Source organism: Vicia villosa, linkage group LG2 (assembly GCF_029867415.1).
Source record: "Vicia villosa cultivar HV-30 ecotype Madison, WI linkage group LG2, Vvil1.0, whole genome shotgun sequence".
Classification (NCBI taxonomy): Eukaryota; Viridiplantae; Streptophyta; class Magnoliopsida; order Fabales; family Fabaceae; genus Vicia; species Vicia villosa.
The window spans coordinates 16,294,060-16,320,061 of NC_081181.1; the positions used below are offsets into that span (position 1 = coordinate 16,294,060).

General features: G+C 33.4%; 3 protein-coding genes across 3 annotated transcripts; 2 read left to right on the top strand and 1 right to left on the bottom strand.

Annotated features, from left to right (window-relative positions):
• The first annotated feature begins 1,259 nt into the window (after positions 1–1,259).
• On the top strand, positions 1,260–7,314 carry LOC131649370 (peptidyl-prolyl cis-trans isomerase CYP59-like). Its single transcript, XM_058919131.1, has 15 exons — positions 1,260–1,547; positions 2,145–2,395; positions 2,469–2,573; positions 2,672–2,789; positions 2,930–2,980; positions 3,438–3,529; positions 3,637–3,736; positions 3,937–4,059; positions 4,151–4,228; positions 4,348–4,394; positions 4,479–4,534; positions 5,092–5,132; positions 5,528–5,624; positions 5,760–5,889; positions 5,975–7,314. The coding sequence occupies exons 2-15, from the start codon at positions 2,298–2,300 to the stop codon at positions 6,708–6,710; spliced, it is 1,872 nt and encodes a 623-aa protein (XP_058775114.1). The 5' UTR covers positions 1,260–1,547; positions 2,145–2,297; the 3' UTR covers positions 6,711–7,314.
• Positions 7,315–13,671: 6,357 nt separating this feature from the next.
• LOC131645952 (ATP-dependent 6-phosphofructokinase 5, chloroplastic-like) lies at positions 13,672–18,020 on the top strand. Its single transcript, XM_058916138.1, has 13 exons — positions 13,672–14,139; positions 14,225–14,315; positions 15,025–15,098; positions 15,266–15,377; positions 15,590–15,685; positions 15,811–15,912; positions 16,017–16,091; positions 16,219–16,359; positions 16,458–16,574; positions 16,659–16,763; positions 16,923–17,003; positions 17,187–17,315; positions 17,452–18,020. The coding sequence occupies exons 1-13, from the start codon at positions 13,679–13,681 to the stop codon at positions 17,617–17,619; spliced, it is 1,752 nt and encodes a 583-aa protein (XP_058772121.1). The 5' UTR covers positions 13,672–13,678; the 3' UTR covers positions 17,620–18,020.
• A 4,184-nt stretch (positions 18,021–22,204) lies between these two features.
• Positions 22,205–23,768, bottom strand: LOC131649372 (mitochondrial uncoupling protein 5-like). The gene has a single exon (XM_058919135.1). The coding sequence runs from the start codon at positions 23,398–23,400 to the stop codon at positions 22,435–22,437; it is 966 nt and encodes a 321-aa protein (XP_058775118.1). The 5' UTR covers positions 23,401–23,768; the 3' UTR covers positions 22,205–22,434.
• Between the last annotated feature and the right edge of the window lie 2,234 nt (positions 23,769–26,002).

The following is a 26,002-nucleotide window of genomic DNA, read 5'->3' on the forward strand; positions in this document are numbered from 1 at the left end:
TTATATGGAATTGAACGCAAAACCTTTAACCAATATCTTAAGTCTTTACCACTAGTCCAATGTATGATAAATAATTTCTATGATTTCTAGTAATATTAAATAATTCTGAATTTAAAACAAAAAAGTTAAAATTTATACCAATGGGTCTCAAACCCAAGTCCGTTCAAGTTAAATGATAGTCAGTTTACAACTAGACAAATCAATTTATATTTAAATATTCTTAATATTCTTAATAATGAATATTTAAGTTAATAATTCAGAACAAACATTTACTTATTTCAAATAACAAACAAATAAATATTTACTAATTTTAAATAATACAAAAATTTAAAAAATAAAATTAATAAAATATAAATCCTAAATATAATTAATCAAATAAAAATAAAAAAAAATAATATTTAATTGAATTACTATTAAACTATTTGATCACTATTTAGTTTGAATTAACTAAATAATTTAAAAAATTAATTGATTATTTAGTTTAAATTGATTAAATATTTTAACAATTAGTTGAATTATTATGAAATTAATTAATTATTATTTAATTTGAATTAGTTTGAAATAAGTAAATATTTAGTTGTATGTTATTTAATTTCAATTACATATAATTTAATTTATTTTTAATCAATAATTAAATATATTGAGCATTTACATTTTGCAAAATTTATTTTTAATCGTATTATTTGAAATTAGAAATATTTATTTGTGTCTTATTTAAAACAAGTAAATGTTTGTTATAAGTTATTAAGCTAAATATAAATTGATTTGTCTAATTTTAAAGTGATTATCATTTATCGAACTTAGGTTCGAGACCCCATTTATATAAATTTTGTAATTTTTGTTTTAAATTCAGAATTATTTAATATTATTAAGCTTGTTGGTTATTATTAAATCAAAATTGTTTAAAAATGAAATTATAATGAAAAATTAATTTAATATTTAAAAAATAAAAAATAAAAGCCAACGCGCCAGTCCAGTCACGGCTTAAAAAATTAATTTAGTCTTTAAAAAATGAAAAATAAAAATCAACCCGGCAGTCCACGACTTAAAAGTTACTTAAAAACTAATATGGTTAGGTTAAAATGGGTTTTCACTCATTTTTTAATTCATTTTTTAATTCAGATTTTTCCATTAACTATTCGCATCAAACCCAAATTAATGCAGACTTTAAGGTTAATTAACATTATGCCAATTAATTATCAGATTTTTTTTCCTTAATTCAATTAATTAATTAACAAAGAAAATAAAATAAAATGAAAGGGGTTAAAATTAGGGTTAACCGTGTGGCTATTGAACTCTCTGCTACCTCCTTCAGACTCATGCGACGGTGACGGCGAGGGACTCTCCTTCTCCGGTTTCGTCTCACAACCTTGAGCCACCGCAAATCAAGACCATACAACCACCTTTATCTCGTCTCTCCGCCTCATACAGTGTTCTCATCTCTCCATTTGGAACCCTCTCTTTTGCTTCTCACTTAACAAAAACGAGCACAAGCTAAAGCAAGAAGATGAAGATATGGCTTACCTGATGTGTAGAAGGAGATTGAGGTTTGAGAATTCTCCTTCTTCTTCTTCTTCTTCTGTTTTGATTTTCTGAGATTCTTTGCGCTTTGTGTTGTGTGACGAATTTTGGTTGTCGTCATAGTGAGGAGAGAGTTGAGAAGATTATCGGTTGAGGTTTAGCTCAACTACTTAGAGCTTCAGAGGTTGAAGCTCTAAGAGTCATGGTGGTGACCGTGTAGTAGAGGTTGAGAGAGAGTATAACTCAGCTGAGGGAGAATTGATTAGAGCCTTTGGATTAGGAAGTTTGTTAGGGGATTGATGGTGAGATTGAATCAGTTGGAGAGTTGAAGTTGGTTACAAAATTGTTATAAGGAGTTGGAAATTAGTTATGGTTAGTGTCTGAAAGTTAGTTATGATTTCTGTTAGGTTAGTTGTTGAGCCAACTGTTAGTTATAGTTTGTTTCTGAAATGGTTAACTGTTAGTTGGTATCGTTGGTGGTGAAGTGATCATTTGCAAACTATCTATTATATTTTATGCAAATCTAAATTTTAAATTATATTGTGTTATGATTTTGCTTACAATTTTTCATACATTCCATTAATTTACATATGCAATACAATATTCTAAAATTCGTGATGCAGGGTTTAATGTCTAGTAAATGATAAAAGAAGAATACTGAGGTGAAAATTGAAAGAAGAGAAGGGTAAATTAATATTTGTTTGAAAATTGTGAAGCCCCAACTTACAAAGTGCAGCTCTCTCGTGTTCACCCTGCCCGCCCCTTGAACTGAGAAGATGTCAGTGCTTATGGTGACGAGTTTAGGGGACCTGGTTATCGATTTGCATACCCATAAGTGTCCCTTAACCTGCAAGAACTTCTTGAAGCTTTGCAAGTTCGTCTCTAAATTCCTCTTTCTAACTATTTTTTTCTTCTTCAAATCATCATCTTATCATTCCTGTTGTCAGGATTAAGTACTACAATGGCTGTCTATTTCACACCGTTCAAAAGGATTTCACTGCACAGGCTGGTGATCCAACTGGAACTGGCACCGCTGGCGATTCTATCTACAAGTAATAAACCCTAATTCCCTTTACTTTTATTATTTCATTTTATCACTATTTCGTTTTCTAGGGTTCTCATTTTGTGGAACGGCCTTTTGTTTTTTCAGGTTCCTTTATGGGGATCAAGCTCGGTTTTTCAATGACGAGATTCATATTGATCTAAAGCATTCCAAGACTGGAACTGTTGCCATGGCAAGTGCTGGAGAGAATATGAATGCTTCCCAGGTATTCCATGCTTTTTTGTGGCTCCTTGATGATTTCTTCCCTGACAACGTTGTATAAAGCACGAGCAATTATCAATTTATCACACCCCTTCAAATAAATTTTCACTTACTATTGTTTTTCTATTTTGTTAATTTTTCCAGTTCTATATAACTCTGCGTGATGACCTTGATTACCTTGATGGAAAGCACACTGTAAGTATTCTAGCCATCCTTCCCTTGCTTTGATTCTTTCACAAGATACATCACATTGAACACATTGAGTTGTTGTACTTTTGTAAATTTAATTACGCCGCACAAAAAGTTTACATTTTTATGTAATCATGGTTGGGGTTGAATTAGAGGATAAGTATGCTTTAAATTCTATTTCAATAATTAATAATGATAATACTTGATGTGTCTTTTAATCAGTTTGTGCTTTGCAAAGTTATTTGGCTTATCTTATAGTAAAAGAAAAAAGAGTATCAGTAAAATCTGAAATTCTAAATGTAAATTCCGCTCAAAAGATAACTTATGCATAGTCCACTCCATGCTTTTAAACCCACTTCATTCCAATTTTTTTCACTCAAAATATATTGCTCAGCTATAACCCTATCAGTTTTTATAATGTCGACGTTATTTATTTGGTTTCTATGCTATACCATATTTGTAGGTTTTTGGCGAGGTAGCTGAAGGATTTGAGACTTTGACCAGAATAAATGAGGCTTATGCAGATGGAAAGGGCAGACCATTTAAAAATATCAGGTTTATACTTTTTTTTCACTACTGAGAAATGTTGATTGAAAGTGGCGTTTTAGTTTGTCTTTTTGAGATAAATGCAATGTATTCATCTTCTTGAATTACTTGAACAGGATCAAGCATACTTACATCCTTGAGGATCCTTATGATGATCCTCCTCAGCTACCTGAGTTTATTCCCGAAGCTTCACCTGAGGGAAAACCGAAGGACGAGGTATGGGTTGATTGTAGAACTGTATTTAACAGCTTGAAAAAAAGAAAAATTTTAACTGGGAATGAAGCCAACTGAAAAAAATCACTGGCCTCATTTTTCTCAACTTGATCAGACGAGCAAATCCACTTGAACAATTTTACAGTCTTCAGTAAGTACACCTGTTAGAACTTCAAAGTCACGACTTGATGCAATTTTACTAGGTTGATGATGAAGTCAGGCTTGAAGATGATTGGGTGCCTATGGATGAACAATTAAACCCAGGAGAGCTGGAAGAGGTTATTAGATCAAAGGAAGCACATTCTAGGGCAGTTGTGCTTGAGAGTGTAAGTATATGTTACACAAAAATCTCAGAGCTTTGTGATTTTGCATGCGAATATGATGGGTTTGTATAACTCCCTTTCTTCCTCATTTTAGATTGGGGATATTCCCGATGCTGAGGTTAAGCCTCCAGATAATGTACTATTCGTCTGTAAATTGAATCCGGTGACTGAGGTGGGTAATCTTTTATGCTCTCTCATGGTTCTGTATCATTTCCTTCTTTATCCTTCATTTCTACTGAGGTAGCAATCAGTGTTTTCATAACTATTAATGATTTTCTCTTTAAATTATAGGACGAGGACTTGCATACAATATTTTCTCGCTTTGGAACTGTATCATCGTGAGTAATAATGAAGAGTTGACTTGTCAACACATTTACATTTAGCAATATACATACTGTTAACACTGGAATATTTGATGACAGGGCTGAAATCATCCGTGATCAAACTAGTGGCGACAGTTTATGCTATGCTTTTATAGGTCAGTGTGCATGTCTACAATCCGTGTTAATTTTATGCTATTTTATATTCATGCAGAAACAATGATTCTCAGTTGTTTAAATGGTTCATATATTTCTCACTTTAAATTGACCTTTATCCCTTTGCTACACCACAGTGATCCTGATTCCTATTTTTACATTTTGAATTATGAATATAGTTGGATAGTGATATGATATTTGATAGAACATTATGACATTGTTTGATCACTTAGGCTTTATTTGGGAGTTTGGAAAACAATTTGTTCCTTACAAAATTGACAGTAGATAGTAGTACAATTTAAGTATGAACAAGAAGCTCTTTCCAAACATCAACTTTACAAGATCATATTGTTTTTAGAGCTTTATTTAGTCTACGAGCTTTGGTTCTGCAAGCTAATGGCTTGACCTTAGGTTAGAAGTTACCAATTAATAAGTGGAAAATGCTTCAGACTAACTGAGCAACTGTTGTCAATGTTTCGGATTTCGTTGTGTTTCTATCAAATACATAATCAATTTTTTAATGCAATCAATGGTATCTAATGTTTATGCATCATGACAGAGTTTGATGACAAACAGGCATGTGAGCAGGCATATTTCAAGGTATGCGGGAGATCTTGAACTGTGTTTTCCTAAATAGTATTATTTTTCTTTTTCTGGACAGCAAATGACTGTTTTGCTTTATGCACACACATGATGTTGTTGTAGGTTTATTAGTTCCATTGTTAGCTTACGTATACCTTTCATAATCTTCCTTGGTTAGCATTATCCATCATACACAATATTGCATTTATTTCCCAATGATGATTTAGCTAGTGTTTTAGCTGCTTGCGCACCTGTCTTATTTACTGCGTTATCCTGTTTCAGTTTTGATTGCAGAGTTGTTCTTTTCTTTTATAATTTTTAGTATTTTCAACTTCATATGCATAAAAAATTTCTGAGATGAATAAAAATCTTATTTCTCTAACTCTTCTCTTTCACAACCTCCTGTTCTGCAGATGGATAACGCTTTGATTGACGATCGAAGAATACATGTAGATTTTAGTCAAAGTGTTGCAAAACTGTGGTCACAATACAACAGGAAAGATAATAAGGGTAATGACTAATGATATCACTTTAAGCATTCGTTTAATATTTTTATTTTATGGCTTTGTACAAAGTGCCAGCCATGTTTGGTTGTTAACTATTGAAACTAACCCTTCATGTTAATACCATAATTTATGACTGCAGCTGGTGGTTGCTTCAAATGTGGTTCCACAGATCATATTGCTAAGGATTGCACTGGAGATGCTACGGTGAAACAACCCACAAAATATATCTTGAAGGACAATAATGCTCAACGTGGTGGACAGAATGCGAGGTCTGTACTTCTGATTGCATGTGTCTGTCTTTTACTGTCTGTGATTATGTCTCAAATAATAAGCGGCTACAATTTCATGGTGTAGATACGAAATGGTTTTTGATGGAGATAGCACGAAAAGTCCAAGGAGAGAAACGAAACACCAAAGACATAACAAAGATGACCGAGATGATAAAAGAGGCAGGAAAGAAATTTTTAAAGATGATAGTCATAGAGACCGTAGAGATCAGGAGATGGCAGGCTCAAATAACAGAGATAGGTATGGCGATAGAGGCAGAGGGCTTGAAGGAAATGGAGATGATAAAGCTCGACTGGAAAGAGGCGCAAGAGATACAGGTCTGCAGGATGACAAGAAAGACAGAGAAAGGCACGTGGGAAGACAGAGAGATGATGACTATCGAGGAAAAGATGACCTAGACTCGAGAAAAAAAGACTTAGGTTATAGCTTCACAGAAAGGCGGGCTAGTCGAGATGAAAGGAGAAAAGCTGATACTAGTCATTTGGATAGGAGGAATGACAGAGATTATAGGAAGAGAACTGAAGACAGTGGAAGGCCAGATGTGAAGATTGATTCTGGACGAAGAAAACAAAGCCCAGATGATGAGGATTACAATCATAGAAGAAATGGCGAGGATTGCAGAGAAAATGTGAAGATTGATTCAGGACGAAGAAAACGAAGCCCGGATGATAGGGATTACAAACATGTAAGGGACCATGAGGATTACAAACATAGGAAGGAAGATCGTGGACATAGAAGACGTGATACCGAACCTGATGAATATCCTCATCCTCATAGAAGGCATCATGGCGACAAGAGATGATTGTCGTTGTCACCATATCCTAATCTTGAGCACAGAACTTTGCCATTGCAAGTTTAAGATAGAGTTTGATACATAATGAAATCAAACAGTATGATTTGTTTTTCTTGGTTCCACTAAACTTTTGTTAGTAGGATCAGAAAGTCTTGTTTCTTAAGTTCCATGCCTTATTTAATACGTGGAACAGAGTTTTGAAATCATGATGATATTGTCTTGTTTTTTAATGGTTGCCAAAGAACAAACTTACTCTGCAGTATTTGATTCTCTCGAGGCAACTATGGCAAGAAATCGTCCAATTAGGATGAAAATAGAGAGAGTACACTTTGCAGAAGAAAAGGGTTGCCTTTTACTTGGTTGGAAAGGAAGACCTATTATGATGGCTTTCTTCTTGGCAAGTGACAAGTTTGTCATGAACAGATAGAGCTTCTTAAGGAAAAAGAAAATTGATTTGTTGCAGTAACCGGATCACGGATCGAGATTGTTTACTGCATGTAAATGCATGCTTGAGAATCCAGATCCAAGAAAAAGGGGGTAGAATGATAATGCACTTATAAATTTGTTTCTTTCAACATCTAATTGAATTTAGTTAATCATTTTTCAATAGTTATTTCTGATTCAATTTCTTCACTGTGTATTTTAGTCTCAAATTTCATATGGTATTTAAATAGGATGTTAAAATAGTAGACCCTCTCTCAAATCTCAATGAGGGAATGAAATGAGCAGTTTCATAGAAATGGTCTTTCATAGACAAAAAATGGTCTTGGGTTTACTCTATTATGTTTTTTTTCTCTCTCACTGTTGATTTATTAATTGAAAATTAAATAAACAATAAAGATTGATGATAAAACTCATCTTAAAAAAACTTATGTAATACAACATTTTGAAAGGAACCCTGATCCAGTGTTTTAAAAACCGGACCGGTCATCGAACCGGTAAGGGTACTGGGTCACTGGTTTATCGGTCGAACCACTGGGTCACTGGTTGAACCGCACGACCAAACCCGATTAAACCGGATAACTCGATTGAATAGACTTGTCATTATATAGGTATAAAACCGGTCGAACCGGATGATACCTTTTAAATTTTTAAAAATATCATATCATAAATTCACAATTTCATAACTTAAATTCAAATTTTAAACAAAGGTATTACACATAATAAAATAGTAAAACATTACAAAGTGTAATTGCAAACAAAGTCTAATTACAACATAATCTAAACAAAGTCTAATTACACTATAATCTAATTGAATAGTTTATAACAAAATAACTCCAATGTGTATCAAATTTAATTCAAAATAGGATCTTCCTAAAAAGAAAATCAAATAAAATTCAATATGTTGATGTTATTTAAGAAAATTTATTATCAAAGATAACAAATAGACAATAAAGTTTTTAATTTGTCACTAACAAAAAAAACTATGTGAGAATGCTATTTAAGTAATACACTACTAAATATATTAAAAAAAAAGTTTAAAAGAAATGTTAAAAAAAAGTTTAAAAAAAAATAAAAAAAAAGTTTAAAAAAAAACAAAAAAAGAAGCAATTAAACCACCGGTTTTTCGGTTTTCTCGGTTTTTCCGGTTTTCCCGGTTTTCACCGGCTCCCACCGGTTTGATGGCATATCCGATCCAACTATTGAACCAGACCGGTTACCTGGCCGGTTCCCGGTTCGACCGGTCCGACCGGCCGGTTCTGTCCGGTTTTTAAAACACTTTTCCAATAATTCTTTTAATCATAAATTACTTTTCATTCAATTCACATTTAACTAAATTAATTTTTGCATGGATTCATTCAAATTCAAGTTTTTGTTACTATAAACTTACACTGTCTTCTTAATGCCTTATAGATTGATTTAAGGGATAAATTTTGAGAATTTCTTATCTCATCCTTTGGGTTTCTTAGGCGTGATATGCGTTTTCAAAAATACCCCTATGCTTCTAGTGATGTATCATTCGGATACACATTTTTTTTACTTAACGTTTGTTTGTTTCGGAGTTGCATCTATGAAATATGTACGTATGTACATTTACGGAAGAAACCCAAAAAATACCATAAAATCAACATTGCAACGATAAAATCAACATTCATAAAATAAAATTGGCATTACATTGATGATTTCACCAGAAAATTAAATATTACATTTCAATAGTCCGGTTGACACTTGCACATCTCTAAGATTTGCTTGACCGTTTTTCGTACCGTCGCTACCAACTTGAGCGGAATTTTCTCTTCGAAACAGAAATACGTTCACCACATCGCCAAAACATTCCTCTCGGTTATTGAGTTCAAAGCTATTATAATTTATAAACAACGTTTCTTTCGTTGTCAACTGAAGGAGAACGATACTTGAGCTTCAGAACCTTTCGTTTGTCTGCGTAAAATAGGCAATAGTGAATTTCGTTAAACATTATAATTTTTTTTAATATTTGATTAATTTTGAGCATGTGTGAGTAGTAATACAAATATAAATATGTTTGTATATCAGTTGTAGGATCTTATATCCGTTCTACGATTCTCAAAATAAGACTTTTCATTCCTTTTTTCAATTATGTGTTAACTCTCGGGATTTTACATATTATTTGAACTTTTCTAAGGACATAATTTATCGTGGGTCTTAAGTTGTTTTCGACTTATTAATTAAGTTTTTTTTTTTTTGGTTATAACTTACCAAAAAAATAGTTTATACTTCGTACTAAAATAAATTGACCTTATTCTATTCATTATTATCAATATTATGTGAATAATTTATACATAAACATTTATATGAAAATTTTTATATCCAAACAAGGGTCTGTGTATATGTGTATAAATGCATATATATTTTTTAAAGAGTAATGTTATTCATACATCCAATTTTTACACCAATACTTACACTCAACACTGTTTATTGTATTTATACAATAAATAGTGTTTTTTTAATTAAAAAATATTTTATGAACAGTAACACGTACATGATTAGTAAAGAAGAGTGACAAAGTTGGTTAATGAAATATATAAAATTGGTTAATGAAGGGACCAAATCGGTTAATAAACGCCAGAATGTTAAAAATAATTCAGTAGTAAAACTAAGTTGGTTAATGAAAAGTAAAAATTTGGTTAATATTAGAGATGAAGTTGGTTAATAAACGTCCAAATATTAAAATAATTTTTAATAGTAAAACAAAGTTGGTTGATGAAGTGTAAAATGTTGGTTAATGAGGTAATGATGTCGCTTAATAAAACACTCAGATGTTAAAAAAAAATTTAATAGTAAAACAAAGTTGGTTAATAAAATGTAAAATGTTGGTTAATGAAGTTATGAAGTTGGTAAATGACACAATTTTATATCAGAATCTTTTAATCTAAACAAATTTAAAAAATATTTATTATTATAATAATATTTTACTGTTTATATCACTGTTCACAAATATATATTTTATTTTAAAAAATACTATTCACTGTATAAATATGGTGAATAGTGTTGGGTATAAGTATTGATGTAAAAATTTAGTGTATGAATAGCACTACCCATTTTCTAATGATATGGGGAGAGACATTCATAAATAAGCAATTTATCAACTTGAGATACAATTCTTTTCTAGATGGCAATAGCCCGTCAAATATATTTGTGTTGCTTATTATAAAAATTATGTTGGACAAGACTATGGAGTATACAACTGTCTACAGAAGTTAATAGACCTTTTAATTAAAATAGATCGATTTGAAAAATTGTTTTGAAAAGATTTTATCAGAGTTTTACAAAACAAAATATTTTGCGTGGCAGAAGCAAATTTTTGTTTAAAAATTATGTTTATCCATTGGAATATATACAAGACTTCTTAATTAGTACACAATGTGACAAAGATCAAATCAATAATCTAACCAAATATTAAACAATATATTATACTAAACTAATCATGAATTTACACAAGACGTGTAGAGAATACAAAGGTCAATATAGATGAATTCTATGATCCCGATCTTTAGTTTAATCACAAATAAAATGAATTTAAAGTGCCGTTTCTAATAAAACCCACACTTAATAAATAAATCACTACTAAAAGAAAATCTAATAGAATGCAGTTCTAGAAAGCAATAAAGGACGATCTATCATGCAATTTCTATGAAATTAAAAAGGAGAGAGCGATCTATCATGCAATTTCTATGAAATTGAGAGAGAGAGAGAGAGAGAGAGAGAGAGAGAGAGAGAGAGAGAGAGAGAGAGAGAGAGAGAGAGAGAGAGAGAGAGAGAGAGAGAGAGAGAGAGAGAGAGAGAGAGAGAGAGCTTATCACTCAAGTCCTAAGCACTGCGCTTATACATCGAGCTTCCTACGTCACGTGAACATGTCCTCTAACCACCATAAACACTATAACACTACCATAAAAGGTTTCTAGTCACCGTAGACAAACCCTAACCACCATAAATTATTATAAACATACTAAAACATTTTAGTATTTTCTACCTTTATAGGGATACCATATAGCTCTACTTTTTGAACAATATAGAATAAATAAAATTATATTTAATTTTGGAATAAAAGAAGATGAAGAATAATTAAGATCATTTTATTAAATAATGAGAGCTAAAAATCATTCTAAATTTGACTAGTTTTATGTTATGTTGATATCTTGGATTTCCTATTAAGTGAAACTTAAATATCATTGTTTCTGTCTCAGTCTTTCCTTGTTCCCTCCGACCGATCCTCCACCGTCCCATCCTCCACCTTCTCCTCATACATTCCCTGAATTCCATTACTTTAAGATTCCTTAGCACAAGAACCAACAGACATGTTGTGGAGAAAAATAAATTCTCCCAACTTCTCTCAGACATGTCTTGACATCTTGTCTGAGACATATGTCCCTGCAGACACTCTATGGTACATCATGGAAAAGATTCTCTCCTTCTTGTAGCAACAAAATTCCATATACTATCCCCTGTCATACACTATCATGTTTTCCTTGTTCTTCATGAATTGGATCATTAAGTTCTTCTTCCCTGTCCGTTGAGCCATAAATTATCTTCCTAGAGTCTCACCCAGATATAAAACATGATGTCTGCTTTGATACTAATTGAAATTTAGGCCTTCAGACTCAAGATGTCATATGATTTATTAGAACATCTAATCTGACACACCATTCAACAGACATATATTCATGAATTAAAATAATGCTGGAAAGTAATTGAACACACATGATTGTTAACCTAGTTCGGTGTACAACAACACCTACTATGGTTTTCAACTTTCCACCTAATCCCTACCCAGTGCAACTTCTACCTAAGAACTTCCTAGATAAGAGAAACCCCTCTCACTTGTAATCACCGCAGTGATGTCTCACACTAACGATACGCGTTACTAATATTGACGGTCTTTGACCATAATTTTCAATTACAAATAATATAAGATTAAAACTATCTTAATCAACAAATACTTGATTTTGCTTAAAAGCTTTGATCAAGAACAATAGCTTGAAACACAAGCAACACATGCTTAGATAACCGTATCAATGATACTTAAGCGACACACATACATTCAATACTTAACAGCTTATGAATGCATGACATAACTTACAACTCGATAAACAAGCCTACTCTTTTATCAACATGATATTAGAGAGGCTCACATTAAAAGGATAAACCCTAACCTAATCCTGTAAGCTCTGCAATTCAAAAGGTTTGTAGCTTGCTATTTATATCATACATTTGGTCTCGACATGGGCTTCAAAATGCAGTAGGGAGACTGCTATAGATCTGCAAGATATTCTCCAAGAAAATAGATCTTCAATCATTAGTTTCCTAAATATTCTCCAAATTTAGAAACCAATCAAATCTCTTTAAAACATATAAAATATTTTATCCTTAGGTTGAGCGTTATATTGGGTTGCATAATATTTTCCAAATATTCTGCATTTGTAACAACTTAACCAGAATCCAAAAGCCCAACTTAACACTTAGTCATGATGTCAGATGATCTTTGCATAGGATATCTTGTTCGACATGTTATACCAAATGCATTAAATAGAACATCCCGTTCAACATATATCTTATGCAATGTTGAAACATTCTATCTAAAATGTTGTTGTTTAATTTGTTTTACTAAAATTAATGCCAACCTTATAAACTTATAGAATTAACAAGTGATTATGCTTATCGATTATAATATACACGACACATCTTAATTAGTGCACAATGTGACAAAGATTAAATAATAATCTAACCAAATATTAAACAATGTATTGTACTGAACTAATGATGAACTTACACAAAACGTGTAAAGAATACAAAAGTCAATATAGATGAATTATATTATCACACTATTTAGTTTAATCACAAACAAGACAAACTCAAAGTGCCAATTCTAACAAAACCTACACTTAATCAATAAATCGCTATTAAAAGAAAACCTAATGGAATACAATTCTAGAAAGCAATAAAGAACAATCTATCATGCAATTTCTATGAAATTAGAGAGAGAGAGAGAGAGAGAGAGAGAGAGAGAGAGAGAGAGAGAGAGAGAGAGAGAGAGAGAGAGAGAGAGAGAAGTGTACGTCAGATATATAATGGTTCAACTATCATCCTCAGAATGAATTAAGCCTTCCTAGAACGAGGAGCGGACAAATCATAACTTACACTAAAGATCACTTAAACCCTAAGTACTACAAATATACACATAGCCCCTCACCTCACGAGAGCAAGTCCTCTAAACCATAAACACCATAATACTACCATAAAAGGTTTCTCGTCGCCGTAGACAAACCCTAACCACCATAAATTATTATAAATATATTAAGACATGAGTATTTCCTACCCTTGCAGGAATACCGTGTAGTTGTACTTTTTGACCAATACATAATCAATAAAATTATAGAAATATATTTTGAAAAAAAAGAAAAAGAAGAATAATTAAGATCATTTTATTAAATCATGAAAGCTAAAAATCATTCTAAATTTAACAATTTACCAACTTAATTTGACTAGTTTTATGTTATGTTATGTTATGTCTTGGATTTCCTATTAAGTCAAACTCAAACATCATTGTTTCTGTCTCAGTCTCTCCTTGTTCCCTCCGACCGATCCTCCACCGTTCGCATCCTTCACCTTCTCCTCCTACATTCCCTCAATTCCATCACTTTCAGATTCCACTCTCTTCAATGGCTTCAATTTCACAAGCGATCACTGCCACCACCAACCCCTACCTAAACCTCCCTCACCCCTCTCAAACCCGCTCCTCCATACTCCGTCTCTCCCACTCCAACTCCCGTAGAATCCTCAACAATATTCGCGTCTTTGCGGAACATGGAAACTCCACTTCAACCTCAGCTATTGATTTCAATGATCCCGATTGGAAAATCAAGTTTCAGCAGGATTTTGAGTCCCGTTTTCGACTTCCTCATGTCACTGATATTTTCCCTGATTCTCCTCCTATTCCTTCCACCTTTTGTCTCAAAATGAGGTTTTTTTTTTTGTTTGTTTTCTTTCAATTTTATTTACTTAATTCAAATGGAATCTAATGTGTATTGTTGTTTGATTTGTAACAGAACTCCAATTGGTAAAAATATTCCAGGTCATTATTCATTGGATGAAGAATGGCATGGTTACATTAATAACAATGATAGAGTGCTTCTCAAGGTATGCTTGTTTTTATTTTTTCCCTTAATGTTGCTTTCATTAAATTTTAGTGGAATTAGGCTTTTTCTGCATATGTTTGCACACATATGGTTCTAAATTGCGGTCAGGACGCGGTTGCGGTTGCGAGGGTTGTGATTGCAGTCATTACGGTTGCTGCGATGCGTATTGGCTAGAGATATGATGTAATAGGGCTTGTAAAGTTTAGACAATTGTTGCCTTATTGCCTGGTTTTGTGAGATTGTGTTAGACTTAGACATAGTACTTAAAGTATATTCAAGTCCATTATTGAGTTATCTGTATTATTGTCTACACATCAGGCCAAAAGACCGAATATGTGAATATGTGAGGGATGTATTGGGAAAATCTCAGATCTCAGACGGAGTAGTGATAGATATGATCTAAATAGGGCTTATAAAGCTTAGACAGTTTTCATCTTAGAAATCAGTTTTGTTCCGTTTAGTTAAGCCCAAAAACTAAGAACTATATTGGATCCCGTCGTAAACTGAGAATTTAAGTTGGCTGCTGGTTAGATTTTAAGAAAGCTGTTTATCTGTTTAGTGTTTATTCTCAGAGTTGGACTAACTTATGAAGTTTATGCAATTTGTTTTCTTATCATGGAAAGAGTTGATACAATTTAATTGCAGTGACAAACTACTGTTAGACATTTGATTTGATTGTTGTGGTTCTGAATGTTGCTTTGGTTTTTCAGACAATTAACTATTCGTCACCCAAATCTGCTGGTGCTGAGTGCATTGATCCTAATTGTACTTGGGTAGAGCAATGGTAAAGTATTTGTTTCCCGAATTTTAAACATATTCCAGTCACTTATATATGATTTTTTTTAAGTTTCCATTTATTGTCTTGCATCTTAGAATGTAGGTTTGAAATGCTGTTGGGGATACAATTTTTCAAATATTAGCTTATAAATTATGTTTTTGAAATCTTGTTAGGGTTCATCGAGCGGGACCTCGGGAAAAAATATACTATAAACCAGAAGAAGTAAAGGCAGCTATTGTCACCTGTGGAGGGCTCTGCCCTGGTCTTAATGATGTTATCAGACAGGTTAGTTTTGTATGAAGTTATTTTTCAGAAAGCTTTTACCTTTTCTTATAAGGAGTGTAGTCTAACATGTGAATTGGAGGTTATGATAGGAAGAAGCCATTACAGAAATTAACACTCTAATTTGTTAAATCACTTCCCATTTAATCGTAACGCTAATTATTATGGTTGCTAAATTATTTGTGTGATTGTTTCAAATAATGAATGTGATGCAGATTGTAATCACACTTGAAATATATGGAGTAAAAAAGATAGTGGGGATTCCTTTTGGTTATCGAGGATTTTCTGATAAAGAATTGACAGAAGTACCGGTAATCTCATGCCTCCCTCTTCTGTTATTTTCGGTTTAACATCAGTTTATAAGTCTAATGATAAATAGTTCGTTTTAACATGAGTTCCCAATGTTTCCTTAACTATAGTGGTCTATCATTCACAGCTGTCAAGGAAAGTAGTTCAGAATATTCATCTATCTGGTGGAAGCTTGTTAGGAGTTTCACGAGGAGGACCTGGAGTCAATGATATCGTGGATAGTTTGGAGGTGCGTGATTGATCTAATCTATCCAAAACCACTTGATGATTTCATGGGATACAACATGGTATCGTATTTCTCTCACATATTATATGCATATTATTGATTTTCAGGAGAGAGGGATCAACATGCTTTTTGTACTGGGTGGAAATGGCACACATGCTGGTGCAAATGCAATTCACAGCGAGGTGATTAATCCTCTAGTTTTATATCAATTAATGCTGCAATTTTGATTTTGTGATATTTTGAGTTTCTTGTGTGAATAAATTGTGTTTTTCCTTCTTTTTCTGAACTACAAACTTTTATTTCTTTTAGTGCTGCAAAAGACGGCTCAAAGTATCTGTCATTGGAGTGCCTAAAACTATTGATAATGATATTCTATTGATGGATAAAACTTTTGGATTCGATACTGCTGTAGAAGAAGCACAAAGAGCAATTAATTCTGCATACATCGAGGTACGTAAATTATATCTTATTCTTTTCACTCGATACAGTAAATGTTACGACGCAGTATATAATAAAATATTGGCATTTCTTCCCCCGTCTTTTATTAGGCACATAGCGCATATCACGGAATCGGGGTTGTGAAACTAATGGGTCGTAGTAGTGGGTTCATAGCAATGCAGGCTTCCCTATCTAGTGGACAGGTCGACGTATGTCTGATTCCTGAGGTATGTATGATAAAAACTAATTTGGCGGTCTCACTTTTTTCGCCGTACTGATAAACTGATACAATTTTTGGCTGTGGTTCTAAGGTGCCTTTTAATTTACATGGCCCTCATGGTGTATTGAGGCATCTCCAGTACCTTCTAGAAATGAAGGGATCGGCGGTAGTCTGTGTGGCAGAGGGAGGTGGACAGGTGATTATCAATTTCTAATTAACAAACTACTTGCTCTGTTCCAAAATAAATGTCTTGTTGGTAGTTTTTTCGGTGGGACCCAAAAAAATATTACCGAAATTTCTTTGAAGACTTTTATATTAAGACATGAAACTGTCTAACTGGTAATTTTTTGTGCAGAATTTACTTCAAAACACTAATGCTAGAGATGCATCAGGAAATATTGTATTTGGTGATATTGGTGTATATATACAACAAGAGGTTTGTATTAATTGTTTTTGATGCTCCAAATAAACTAAACGGGCTGATACATCATGGTGGAATGTATGTTTGTATGTCTATGTCTGTGTGTCTGTCTCTGCGCGCGTGTGTGTATGTCTAAGTCTGTTTGTGTTTCTAACCATTGTTTCTTAGTATGATATGCTGACAAATGTTGTATTTCAGACAAAAAAATATTTCAAGGAGATTGGTGTTCACGCAGATGTAAAATATATTGATCCAACATACATGATCCGTGCATGTCGAGCAAATGCATCAGATGGGATTTTATGCACCGTACTTGGACAAAATGCTGTTAGTCTCTCTCCCTCTGCTTCAAAGAGATTCAAAACTATGAGTTTATGTCGATTTCGTGCTATTCTATCTGCATCGAGTTACCTGTATATGCATCTCAATGTATCCATATTGATTCATAGCTATTGCATTGCAGGTTCACGGAGCATTTGCAGGATATAGCGGCATAACAGTAGGTTTATGTAACACTCACTATGCTTACTTCCCCATCCCGGAAGTAATATCGCATCCCCGATTGGTAGACCCTAACAGTCGAATGTGGCATCGTTGCTTAACTTCAACTGGCCAACCTGACTTCATCTGATAGTTATTTACCCTTTCCAATAAGTTATTTGCTGATAGTTATATCATAAGTAGATATAGCTTCAAATTAATTCTGGCAAATTTGCCGAAACAGTCATGTGAAAAATAATAGGAAGGATAACATTTTTTTCCTTTGAAAAATTGGTTATTTATTTGTAAAGCATAGCAGTCCTGTCTGCTGCATTCAAATTAACATTTTAGAGGTATCATCTCGAAGAATTATATCCCATATTAAGGGAAAAATTTTAATGAAAGAACATATGATAATGAAAGAGCATAGAATGATAAACATGTGTAGTTTTATTTGTGTTCAAGGTAAAACTCATTTACTGATATTTGACACATCATAACAAATATTTATATTAGTAAGTAAAGGCCCAAAACGCTCTTCAGAGTGAAAGGGGTTACTGGATCACAAAGAAAGGTCAACTGATGTTCTAGAGACCCGAAATCCTAGAAGGCGGCTATAAAAGAAAAATAGGGATCTTAGTCTTAGATATACAATTTCTAACTCTAAAATAACTCTCATCTCTGTTAGTCATTAATTTGAACATCAGATTGTAAATTTGAACATTAGATTGTTTACAGGTATCTCCGACATCAGATCAGAATTTCAAGACACCAGTTATAAATTAGATCATATCATCACATCTAAGCTCTTTCTTATACTTGTGAGCATCACAGGTATTTACCATATCATTGGTGTTGTTTATGAGAAATGTTCAACAGAGTTTCCTTTTTTTTGCCCTCAAATTCATATGGTGTGTTCTACTGAATGAAATCTTCAACACACCCCTTTTGGCGGACTCTCGACACGAGTAAGAAACGAGTGCGAATGAAGAAATCACTCCAAGAGGATGGATGCAAAAGAAGAAAACTAATTCCACCTTTTTCTCCATTACCCAATGATTTTTTAACTGATGAGACGACATCTACATTGTAACCTGCGTCGACAAGCATCTATGTACCATTTGAAAAGAACTACCCATGAATTCCCCCCCTCAAGTATAAGGAGGAGACTTAGATCCAATTTGTCACCGTGTATGATGAATCTCCCAGTACAAACTGAACTATATGTTTTTCACTAACAGAGGAATGCATGGAAAACCAAATGAGAGGTTACCTTCTAATGACTCACCATCCAAGGAGTGAACCCCCTTATCGATTTATGATGACGAGCTAGTTAACGATGTGTCGAACCACCACATACCCATTTTGATTAGAGCGACAACGGCAAAGCATGACATTCAACAAATACTAGTGGACTACGAAAGCTTATGCAACCTCATGTACTCATAAATGTATATTAAGTTGGGCATAGAATCAATATTACAACCCTATCACGGAAGACCTACATGGCTGGTTCAGTTTTCAATTCAGAAAGGGCCAATTTCGATGGTACTGACACAAAACCTTAGGGTACGTGGAATCTTAGGTGGCGTTCGGGGACGAAGAAGAAAAAAGAATCATTGTGGTGAGATTATTGGTGATTGGGTCCATATTTGTTTACAACTGCATCTTAGAGAGGCCGACACTGTTGGCCTTCAGTGTAGTATCATTAATAATACACTTGAAAGTGAAATTACATACCACTGCAAACTGTGTCATTGTGCTTGAGTCAAATTTAGTCGCGTATCACACATATTTTCTAAACATGTTAGTGAGGCAACAATTATCATAGGAAATAATAATTTCTAAAGAAAACCCTAGAGAGCCGATAAACCTCGACGCATATATAAAAGAGAAACCTTACAGCAAGAATCAGGGGAGGAAAAAGCCTTACAATTGAAAGCAAATAAGAAGATAGAGGGACTAGAACACATCGGAGACTTCCTCAAAATTCCCATAAAAAAAATATCACAAGATTCATTAGAACTAGGCCAAAGTTTCCTAAATCTTTAAGATAAAAACTAATGATATACTTGTAAAAAAACTATGATTTGCTTGCCTGGTCATAAAAATAAATCCCATGGCTTATCCCTGAGGTCATTTGTCATTCATTGTCCCTATAGAGAAACGTCTTGTATATGGCCCAACATCAAAGGAAGTTGTCACATGAGAAAGCTGAAGCGATAGAGAAGATCGTAAGAGAGATAACAAGGGAAAATTTTATAAATGAGGCATATTAGACCTGAATGGGCCATATACAAATCAAGCTGATCTGGATACTAAGGAAGGACTGTCCAATACCATTGTGTCACTTGGGAAGCAGTTCAACAGAATTCTGAAAAGAATGGATAGAAGAGGTAGACCCGATGTCAAGAATATCTCATATGACATCAGAAATGATAATGATCTTCAGAAGAATATCAGACCCAAAGAGAAGTCCAGTCAAAGTAAAGGTGTTCATGTGAAGGATTGGGTCATATTAGACCTGAATGTCCCACCTTCCTAAAGAAACAACAAAAGGGGCCTATTGTATCTTGGTTTGATGATGATGAGTCAGAAGATGAGTTTAAAATTGAGACTACCAAACTGGTGATGGCTCTTTCTGAAAGATGGGCAGATGAAGTAAAATCTTGTGATGAAAATGATCTCTACAAAGATATGGATGTATCCTGCAAGGACACCTTTGGTAGGTGTGAAGAGAGTCATAATACATAAGAAGAACAAAGAAAAATCATAGTTGAATTGGAGAATGAAAAGAAGAAGCTTTTATGTATTGTTTCTCATCTTCAAAGTGAGGTAACTTTCTTAAATTCCAAGCGTGACAACTTGACAATCTCTTTGAAAAAGATAATAAAATAGGGTTGATACAATGAAAGAAGCTGAAGATGCAAAGGTTAATTATTCATTAGTTAATCAACAAAATAAAAGATTTGTAGAAAAAATTTTCCTGCTGAAAAGAAAAAATTGTTCAACATGTCCTACCACATGTTCTAACATATTGGAAGACTAAATGAAACTCCAACAAATGCCAATTCTTCAACTTGGAGATGTCATTATTGTGGTGAGTATGGTCATATTAAGCTTTTATGTTATAAATTGTTTGGAGATAAAAAATCCCCAGCTCATTCTAAGACTAATTGTGTTCTGCTGAGGGGGAGCATAATGTTGTATTCTTTTTCCTTTATTAAAGTTTTTATCCCAATGAATTTTTCTTAATAAGATTTTTAACGATGCAACTTATAATCCCATAAGATTCTCCTCGACAAGACTTCAATGAATCTTCGTGATAGATATTTCAAAGGGGGGTGTTGTAATAATTGAGAAGATTATATATATTATTTAAAAATATCTATCTTAAATAATAATGTCAAATTATTGGAGATGTTTTTGTCAAAAAGTAGAATACTAATACCAATTATTACATTAGTGTAATAGGTATATTTCTAGCAATATAAATACCCCTTTGATAAATGTAAAAATCCAGTAAGTTTCTTTGAGTAATACAAGTGATACCATACTATAGTTTCATCCTATATCTCTCTTAAGTTAGATATATCATATAGTTCAAATATATCATGCAATTAAAGTAGTTCACATATATTATCATAGTTTGATTCAAATATCCGATTTTTTCAACATAATCCACAAAATGCACTAACTACAAAGGAGTGTGTGATTTTTCATTGCAGGGATTCAAATCCTCATAAAATATTGAGCTGATATGAAAAATATATAAGGTGTGTTTGCTTCATAAACTCAAATTTTATTCTCAAGAAAGTATGAGGTTGAAAATCATATTTCCATTTTTAAATTTTATTAAATTATACTTGATTATTTTTTGTTTCTAGAAATATGATTTACTTATAAATGTAAAATGGTGAAAATCTTACATTTCCATAAAAATAGAGATACAAATCCATAACTCCTCACTCTAAATTATTTTAACTCTTTTATATTATTCTTTTAAAATTAAAATAAATATATTTTAAAAATATTACAAAGAACTTCAATTATTTAACAAACACATAGGGAGAAATAAAATTATTAATATTAATATTTTAAATAATAATATTCTCATAATTATAAACTTAATCCTTTAAATAATGTATTTTTAAAAAGTTGTAGCTGAAATGAATTATCTAACCCGTGCACGTCAGGTTAACCTCACTGTCACTAATTCCATTAAAAGCAATGAAAGACTTTATGAGAATATATACCACTTGGTGCTCCAAGTCACTATCTTACTCATTGGGGGAAAAGGACTTTAGCATTTATCATTATAGAAAAATTAACTTAAAGCATATGTCTTGATCACAAGGGTTAGGATAGCACTGAAGTTTTAAAAATCAGTCGCGTCGCGGTCGCATAAAAGTTTTCACAATTTCAGTTAGTACAGGTGCCACATTACGAACATCGCGGTATAAATTAACCACAATTTATGAATTTATGATGACGGTAACGGTATTAACATCCGTCAAAACTATTGTATTGCTGCCGTTTTCGCGGTCACGAACCGCACTTTAAAACCTTGGATAGAACTACACTTTCACAAAACTGTGATTGAAAAGGTCATAAAACTAAGTATCTAAAAATCTTGAACCTAAACCTGAAAAATAATTTTCAGATCTATACATTGGATTCCAAACGTGATCACACCATCTACTTTAGAAAAGAACTTTTCAATGAAAGGACCAAAATTTATAATCATGCCTCCCTTCTACTTGGAAGAAAAATAATAAATTAAGTCCTCATATTCCAAACACCAATACTATAACCATATCTTCAATTGAATCACAATTGGTAACAAACAACCTCACCATATCTTAATCTTAATCTTAATTCAAACTATAAAAAAATATATATAATCTATCTAAAAGAACATTATTAACGTCATTCAAAACATTATTCGTCATCATCATCATCGAGCTTAGAAATCCTTAAGAACCTTACGGACTTGTTCCAATGTAACAAACAAAACAACCGTAAACGGTCCCTGCCTCGAAATCGTAGGAATAAACCCCTTATAAAGAGCCATAGGACCCTCAGCACGAACAGTCTTCAAAGCACAATCAACCGCACCGGAGTACGGCGGCGGCGATCCAGCTTCCACTTTCATATTCATCACCCTAGTCTTAATCACGTCCACAGGATTCGACGCAACCGCCGCGACAAAACCCGCCGCAAAACTCGCTGTCACGTGGGTTCCTAGCCCGTCCTTCATCCATCCCTTTGCCAGAATGGTCTCCTTAAACTCGTCGTAGGAAGCCAGCTGGGAGGCCGTAACTAACATGGCGCGGTTCACCGTTAGCGATGAACCGCGCCATAGGCTAGTAACTCCCTCGTCTTTCGCCATTCTCGTGATGGCGTCGACCACGGATTTATAGTTTCTTCTCTGAGCAGACGGGAGTCTTCCGTCTGCTTGCATCCTGACCATTGCCACGTCAGCTGGATTTCCTACCGCCGCGCCAATCCCGCCGGCAAGTAATCCTGCCGCAATTTTTCTTGTTAAGGTGAAACCACCGCCGGTATTCGGATCGGACCATTTTTTCTTGAGCATGTCATAGAGTCCCATACGGGTGGTGGAGTAGAGAACCTGCCGGAGCACAGTGGCGGAGACGCCGGAGTAAAGTGCTGCCACGCCTTCTTGTTTAACTAGCCTAACACCAACGGCGATCGGACCAACACGAGGAGGTACCGTCGCCGCCGCTGGTGCTGGCGACGGGTGAACGGTGCCAGGCTGGAATGCAAGTGCGGATCGAACCTTGATATTCGTCGTTGGAGTTTGATTTTCTCCTTGAAGCTGCATTCGAACCTTGATGAGATCAAGAGGGTGTGTTGAACATCCTGCAATAATGGAAGCTATGCCTCCTTCAACGAAACCTTTGACACCCATTTGCGAAAAAATTGAAACTTTGAAAGAATTAAAGAGATGGGTTTGTTGGGTTGATTTTGACAAGAGAAAGTGAAATAATTAAGGATCTATTTTTGTAACGGAATCAGATTATTGGGAGATGATAAGAGATGAATAATTGGAGTTTGGGATGAGAATGAAGATGAAAGACTATGAAACAATATTGAGGAACGTTAGGGGTTTGAGACATATGATAGAAAGAAGAAACGGTGTTGGAATGAAAGAGAAACAATGGTTTGTGTTGTGGAGTTAGATTGGTTTAAGGGAATTTATAGAAAGTGTGTTTTGAAAGGAAAGAAAGAATGATTTTGAGGAAGGTGGCACTGTCATGTTCTCACATAACTTAAGCCACATGGTTACAAAATAGAAATTGAAAAATATCTATGTCAAATCTTAACCCAATTATTATACGCGTTGTGGAATGGAACCCTCCTATTTTATTTTTAGTAATTTGGACTTTTCAATTGCTATAGCTAGTTTTATTTTTGGAATGCAAAGGAAAATTGATTTACTTAAGCATCGTAATCATTTAACAAATTACTTACTATAACAAATATTAAATTTTATAATTATTAATTAGTATAATTGATACACTTGTGTAAGACTATTTTTTGTCTTCTCTAATACTATTATCCAAGTAAAAGTTAGAAAGGGTAATAAGAGCATGATTAAAAAACAAATATATATTTTAAATTTTACAAGTGACGCAGTGCCTTTATGTTAGATGATTATAAATCTAACATGTTGCAAATGTGCCTACTAAATATTAAAAAATAACACCTAGAATGTTGGATTTGAACTTTTTTTTTATTGGATGGATGGTGGGTTTGATGTTTATGAAAAGTTAACAGCTGTAAGTGTAACCTACGCGTATCCTCTCCAACGCCTTCGTTTCAAATGGTCTAAGACTCTGTTTGATAAAACTAGCTGATAGCTGATAGCTTATAGCTGATAGCTGATAGTTGTTAGCTGTTAGCTGATAGCTTATAGCTGGTGACTGATAGCTGATAAGCTAATATGAGTGTTTGGTAAATTAGCTGTTTCATTAGCTGATAGATACAAAATGACATAAATGATCATTTTAATTAATAAGGATAATAATATTTTATTAAAATAATTAGGGTATAAATGGAAAAAAAATCATAAGCTAAAAGCTACAAGCTCAAAAGCTACTTCAAATAGCTTTTGATAAAAAAGCTAAAAGCTAGTAAAAAAGCTAAAAGCTAAAATAACATTACCAAACAGAGCTTTTTCATCAATGTGAGCTGAAAAGCTAAAAGCTCTTTTTTGGGTCTTACCAAACAGACTCTAACTCTGATGAGTGATGGACTAGCCCTGTGGAATATTGTATTTTGAGTTTTTACAAGTTTAAAATTAATTAAATATAATTTTGACTATTTAATTTCAAAATTTTACAATAATGCACCTTTCAAATAAGTTTTCAATCTAACTTTTTTATTTTAAATTTAAAATGGAGTGGCGGCGCCAAACAAATTAACGAATGCACTTCGTTTTAAATGGTTGATCACGAATTCAGTTACGACAGCATATCATTCTATATAGGGGTGGCAAAACGGGCCAGGCCCGCCGGGTCGGCCCGTTTGACTCGCCATTTTGGGCGGGCTGGGCTGAGGTTTTCGGCTCGGTACCTTAAGTTGGCCCGCCCCGCCGCTTAAAAAACCGGGCCGAGGCGGGGCGGGGCGGGTTTTACCCGCGATCTTTTTGTTAAAAAATCACTTTTTATTTAGAATTAAAATAACTTTAACTATAAAAACAACACTCTTCTCTTAGAATTATATTGATTGAATTGTATTCTAAATTATTATACATATAAATTGAATTATAACTGTAACATTCTTTCTATAACTTTCTAATACATGTGTTGATTGGAAAAGCTTGAAATAAAAGACAGTTGTATAACATGCATAATTATTAAGTTGTTAATACATTAGGTCACATGTTTTCTTTAGAAATAGATGTTCATTTTAAGAAAAAGAGGGATTTGATGAGTCTATAAGTGTGACAAATTTTGGATTTAACTATTAAGGAATCGCTTAATAAAAAAGTTTATGTGAAGTAATTAGTGAGAAAGTTAGGTGTTGATGTTTTATGCACTACTATTTTATGCACCGTGATGTATTATGCGGTGTAATTGTTATCACTGTTTGTTTTCTGTAAATTCTTAATTGGGTTTTTTAGTAGTTAGTTTTTAAATAGGATTAAAGTGATATGTATTATTTATTTATTTTGATATGCTTTTTTATTGTAGTTGAGTTTATTTGGTTATTTTTTTTGTTATAATTGATCTTTATTTGTTTTATTTTTTGAACTGTTTGGACTTAAGATATGTTGAAGTTCTATTGTGCGTGTTTTAAAAAAAAAAACTTTATCGACTTTTTTGGTTATAAATATTTTTTTTGTAAATCATGTGGTAAATCAAATTGAAAAATAAATAAAAATTGGCGGGCCGGCCCGCCAACCCGCCAACTCGTTAGTAAACAGGGCGGACATGACTTTTGAGCTCGGACACCTAAGTAGGCCCGCCCCACCCCGCTTTTGGACGGGCTTAAATGGGACGGGCCTA